The sequence below is a fragment of the Amphimedon queenslandica genome, unplaced genomic scaffold (genome assembly GCF_000090795.2).
Source record: "Amphimedon queenslandica unplaced genomic scaffold, v1.1 AMPQUscaffold_11311, whole genome shotgun sequence".
NCBI lineage: Eukaryota > Metazoa > Porifera > Demospongiae > Haplosclerida > Niphatidae > Amphimedon > Amphimedon queenslandica.
In genome coordinates this window covers 2,906-9,086 of record NW_003548446.1, presented here as the reverse complement: position 1 = coordinate 9,086, position 6,181 = coordinate 2,906, and the positions used below count along the sequence as shown (strand labels likewise).

General features: G+C 35.0%; 1 protein-coding gene and 1 long non-coding RNA gene across 4 annotated transcripts; both read right to left on the bottom strand.

Moving 5' to 3' along the window:
* Positions 1–235: 235 nt before the first annotated feature.
* On the bottom strand, positions 236–660 carry LOC109589445 (phenylalanine--tRNA ligase alpha subunit-like; the record flags this gene model as incomplete). Its single annotated transcript, XM_020005529.1, has 2 exons — positions 431–660; positions 236–376 (listed from the first exon to the last, which is right to left on the bottom strand). Coding segments are annotated over exons 1-2 (336 nt in total), but the record flags the coding sequence as incomplete, so codon positions are not given.
* Positions 661–917: 257 nt separating this feature from the next.
* LOC109589446 (uncharacterized) lies at positions 918–1,788 on the bottom strand. 3 transcript variants are annotated; one of them, XR_002188704.1, is made up of 4 exons: positions 1,751–1,770; positions 1,537–1,700; positions 1,249–1,488; positions 918–1,186 (listed from the first exon to the last, which is right to left on the bottom strand). It is a non-coding gene; the product is annotated as an uncharacterized LOC109589446 (long non-coding RNA). The 3 variants fall into 3 exon arrangements; XR_002188705.1 differs by having other exon boundaries at positions 1,537–1,697; XR_002188703.1 differs by having other exon boundaries at positions 1,537–1,788.
* Positions 1,789–6,181: the final 4,393 nt, after the last annotated feature.

The window sequence follows — 6,181 nt, the reverse complement described above, 5'->3', positions numbered from 1 at the left end:
GCGGAATGAAATAAAAAGGAAGACAAAAAAATACATGTGCTGCATATGTAAAATTAAATATAATAAATATGATTATTTTATTTTAAAATTTAATTCGTTTCTAAGCTTTTTTGTAAAAAAGAATTCCATTACGACTGATAAAACTTGTATCAAAAATGAACAAATTGGTAAGTCATTAATATATATATATATATATATATATATATATATAATTTTATAATTACATGAGGCTCACCATCAGTTCATTTTGTGGTGTTCCATTTGATTGATCGACTGCTTCAAAGAGTCTAACCTCATGCGAACCATTCTCAGCTATCTCTTTACCTTCTTCAGTCAGCTCCCACAATTCAGTCTGTTTCTGCTCTGTCTTTATAACCTAAAAGAGAGACAAAAACTCGAGACCATGTGCAAATCAAGTGCTAAAACTTACATCTCCAAAGGACTCCAAACTCTTTACTGCTCCAACCACGTCTTGATGATTTTTACCAACACTAGTAGCATATTCATAGGAATCTACTCGACCCTTTTCTGCCAGAGCTTCCAAGAGAGCATCGGATAAAGACTCAGTTTGAGACGCCATTTTAATGTGAAGCCAACCACGTGTTTTAAAGGCGGGGCCGTTCATTAATTAATGGTTATTGTGGTTAATAGAGCTAGATAACAAGACTTTGTTGTCGGTATATATTCATAAGTATGTTCATAATTCAATGAAGTATGTTTATGATTCACTTAAATTCCAGTTGCTGCATAGCCTTTGTTGTCATGCTGTCTAGTGTCTGAGGGAATGATTGAACTATGAACAGAGTGGTTTTATTTCATTGAACTAGACCTGAGCCAAAAAATGATTATCATAGTCATGACATGCCATTGGGCAGAGCAGCTTCCACCAAGTTCAAGATACAATTCAAGTAATCTTATATAGTGTCAGTGTTAGCACCACTAAATTTGCTGCAATTTGAATTATCATTTTTTATGAATAAAAATGACAGCAACAAAATTTTACATCATTAGACTATAGTCAATATGAATTGCTGTTTTTTGATATTGCCAGGATTAAATTTGTCTTTTCGGCCTTTACTTTACAGTCCAGCTCAGAAGTCAGAACCACTATTAGACATCATCTTTACTGATGGTCATGGACATACAAGAGTGATTCCACATCGACTTCAAGATAACATAATGAAAACTACATGTATTGGAATGAGGGAAAAGAGCAGCACTGATTATTAGCTCAAAACATCTACTTACATTCCAGTAATTGACTGCATACTTTATGAGCTGAACAAACAGTTCTCAGGTCCCAATCTTGATATACTATGCTCTAATCAGCACTGAAACCCTCAGTTGTCCAGCTTTTTAGATCCTCCCAATTATTTATAACTACAATCTCAATAAGGATATGATTTTTGAAAAGTGTTTTTCGGCCAAGCATGCCATAGCAACACTACTGGTAGAAGTTTGAGGAGTATCTTTTTGGAGCTATCACACCTAAAATACATTTCATAATTTAGTCAAGTTATTGGAAATCACACTTACCATAGCTGTAAGCTCTGCATCATGTGAATGATCCTTTTTCTCTTAAAACAAAATTAAAAAGTGGCTTTGTACAACAATGAGAGAACAAAGGTCCATTGATCTCATCTATTGAAAGAGACTTATCTGCTCAGTTGTCTCTGATGAAGTTCTAAACAGAGTTGCTGCTAAGGATAACAACAGAAGACTGAGAAGAATCATTACTGTCGTGACTGACTTGAAATTCATTGAACCTATGATGGAACCATAAAATATCTTACAATAATTTTACGTATCTTTCATTATTAATATCATTAATTAATTAAAATTGACAATGCCTATCATAAATAGTTAATTAGCTGTGCAAAATTTTTCAGTGCACTTTGTGCATTGAACATTTCTGCCTGGGGATCACTACAGGGCTGGCTATAGTAATCAAATCATGCTAACACTTTGAAATACTACCAATACACAAACACACGCATGTACATGTACGACTTCTTGTCATTGTCCATTACCATAGGGCACCTTTTTTCAAGGGTTATAAATTTTGCAGATTTTGTGAATCTTTCCTGAAGATGCAAATATTGTGGCCTTTAATTGCAAGGGGGTGTGACAGCATGTGTCATGTGGGCATTTTTATAGTAAAGATGGCCTTTTAGACTATTTTCAGCTATTTTTGGACAATACTAGACTCAATGTTCTTTGGTTTTTTCCAAAACTCTTGTGGTCCTTTGTAAAATCATGTACCTTAGAGAGCAATTGTGCCAGTTAAAAAGGGTGTTAGGCAGTCACCATTCGCAAAATTTACCTTTGCTAAAAAAAGGAACTCAAAATTTATATCCCTCAAAAAAAGAGCGCCCTACGGTACTCAATGGACCAGTGCCCATCTACTAATCAATACATCATGATAATTAATAACTACATCAAACATCTGTCACTAAGTGCAGTAAGCTAATTAGTAACTATTTTCTTTGGTCATTGGCGTGGCATGAGAACACACGTTAATAACATGTAGTAATGGATGTTTACTCATGTATACATGTGTATACATTGTACAGTCAGGGGCAGATCTAGGGGGGGGGGGTTTGTGGCGTTGCAACCCCCCCCCCCAAAGCATTATAACTCAAAAAATTTATATGTTTTTTATTGCTGCAACAGTGGTAGAAGTGCTAACCAACATTACTGTGGTTAATGAATATAATTAACGAAGAAAGAGTTCCAAAAATGGTGAAAATGTTAATTTTACGTGATTTTAACCACAAAAAATAGCTCCAAAAGGGGGCATGGTCCAAATCACGGCGTACGTGCTTTATGCCATTTTATTTCACAACACCCTATTTCCAAATTACTGGATTCGCCCTTAGTACATGTGTCATACCACATTTCAATTGACCAATCAGAACACTCAACAAATGGTTATAATAGCTTTTACTATACAAGTGCATGTACATGTACACGTAGTATTTACATGTTCATCATCTCAACAGTAAGAACTGCTGCTACTGCTGGACCACTGAACTCACCAGTAAAACAGTATCTAATTTTTCCTAATAACTGTAATACTTGCTTATACACGTATCTTGCGCTACTCTATTACAAGGCATTAATATTTACTATGATAAAAGATTAGCCATATTTGATAGCAGGAAAAGGCAAAATGGAACTACAGTATCAAAGGCATGATGTCACAATTATGTCATATGTAGAGAAACAGAAAAACAAAATCAATAGATTAATAACTAAAGAACTTAAAGTATACAAAAACTAATGTCCAACATCAATTGCTACAACCACACATTAATGATGAATTAACTGCATGCACAATAAAAGAGAAGAGGACAGCGTGAAGCAAGAACACTCTTAATCTCAGGCCTGAAGAATGAATGGATAATAGGACTGGCTATTGTGATAAAAAAGAGATATATCGTACCAGAATTATAAAGTTTAGGAGGTACATCAAGTTACAACACAAATCCCATAGACTAATAACATGCTTCCAAATACTCCAAAGAGTCGCTTCTTTCTTTGAAGCATACACACTCTCTCCTGCTATCACTGACTGAGCTTTGAAGTAGTTTCTAGTGAAACAAAAGGTCAATAATGATGTCACAATGATAATTGCAGTTGTAACACACAGAAGGAAAACAGAAATGCTAACACTGATCATATTGTTAGAACACTGGTAACATACAAGGAGCTGTTCATCATAAACATATTCATTTAATCCAATAAATGGACCATGCACAGCTAAATACAGCAGACAGTATCCATAAACTAAAGTGATGGTGAGGGTCAGTGCTACCCAGGGTTTCATGAATCGCTTGTGAAGATGTGGTTTGACAATAAAGAGAAACCAATCAAACAATGTAGTGGCTATATAGTGTATTAAATATGATAGATACCGTATAGCTGGTTTATTTCGTGTAGAATTAATTTTCGTGCAGGCTCAAATCCACTAAAATTAATTCCACTAAATTTTATTAAAACCAATTAAATATTAACAAAAATTTAGCAAGGCACTAAAATTAATTCTAATGAAAATTTAAGCAACAAAAATTTGAGGCCACAAAATAAACCAGCTATACGGTATAAAACATGAATATAAAAAAGCAGAAAAGATACATGTCCCTCTCTTCTCCTCATCTGTACTACCAAAGATCCACTCACCAGCAGCTAATGCAATGATAGTGAAAGGAAGGTACAGTAGATTCAATACAAGATGTGCCAGTATGAGAGAAGTGAAGAATATTGTTGATGATTGTTTCCAGGACTTCCTTTGATAGAGTGTGATAGATAGATGGTACCACACCATTAGCTATCAGAACTAGTATCATATCAACAGTAAGAACTGCTGCTACTGCTTGAGCATTGAACTCACAAGTTAATGTAAAGTGGCCTTCCATTTCAGAAACAAGCACTCAAAATTGTCCTAAACTCTCTTTGCAAAAGTATATAAAGCAAGTAAGGACTGTATACAAGACTTATAGCAACAGCTATATCCTTTATAAAGGTACTAATAGCAGTAGACCAATCTCAAAATAACAATGAAAATGAAATAAGGGAATAAGTTACAAACACACAGAGGAATTAATAACAAAATTGAACAAAATTACATAATACTCAATATACTACAGCAAATCAAACACGGACTATAAACAATTTACATCAGCAAATAGCATGTACACATGAACAGCAAACACAAGTAAAGAGAAGAGGACAGCGTGAGACTAGAACACTCTTGATCTCAGGCCTAAAGTATGACTGGATAATAGGACTGGCTATTGTAACAAAGAAAAAAACAAGGTAGCCTGTCACAAAAAGCTCATGCGGTACAGCAATGAAGAACAGCAGAAGAAAGGATAAAGCTACAAATAATTAAACAGTCCCATAAATGAGTAAAATACTTCCAAATATTCCAAAGAGTCTCTTCTTCTTTGAGGCATACACACTCTCTCCTGCTATCACTGACTGATCTTTGAAGTAGCTTCTAGTAAAACAAAAGGTCCAAAAAGAAGTGACAATGATAGTTCCAACAACAAGGAAGATTATAGGAAGAATTAAAGAAAGGGATGCAATATCAAAACCAATTAGGGTACAAAAACCTAATTCGCCATCATAGCTGTAGTGTCCATTATCAATGAATGGCCAAGTACCTAATACAGCAGACAGTATCCATATAGCAATGGTGAGGGTCAGTGTTACCCAGGGTCTCATGTGCCGCTTGTGAAGATGTGGCTTGACAATAAAGAGAAACCGATCAAATGATATAGCAGCTAGTGTCATTGAGATAGCAAAAATAATGTACCACAGTGTATATGCAATAAATAAACAGAAACCACTCTTCTCCTCATCTGTACTACCAAAGATCCACTCACCAGTAACTAATGCAATGATAGTGAAAGGAAGGTGCAGTAGATTCAACACAAGATGTAAGATGTGCCAGTATGAGAGAAGTGAAGAATATTGTTGATGATTGTTTCAAGGACTTCCTTTGATAGAGTGTGATAGATAGTACCACACCATTAGCTATCAGAGCTAGTATCATCTCAACAGTAAGAACTGCTGCTACTGCTGGACCACTGAACTCACCAGTAAAAGTAAAGTTCTTTGCCATTCCTATATAGTGTCTTTATTTCTCGTATAATAACTACAAAACTTGCTTATATCTAATACATGGCACTATTATTTACAATGGCAACAGATTATCCAAATTGATAGTGGTATCACTACTTATTTGGTGATCGAGTGTAATGTAATGGAAAATCCCATACGTGTGGTCAGACCTAGTGGAATAGGCAAAGCAGGACTACAGTATCTACAAGAGATGATGTCACAATGAAAAGAAACAGAAATAGTTGCATGACAAACAAAATCAATAGATTAATAACTAAGAGAACCTAAAGTATACAAAAACTAGTGTCCAACATTAATTGCTACAACCACACATTAATGAATGAATTTACAGCATGCACAATAAAAGAGAAGAGGACAGCGTGAAGCAAGAACACTCTTAATCTCAGGCCTGAAGTATGACTGGATAATAGGATTAGCTATTGTGATAAAAAGGAAACATGTCATACTAGAAATATTAAGTCTAGGAGGTACATCAATCAATTCCTGCAAAGAACGTAAAACAAGACCAGGTACAATACACAACCCATAGATG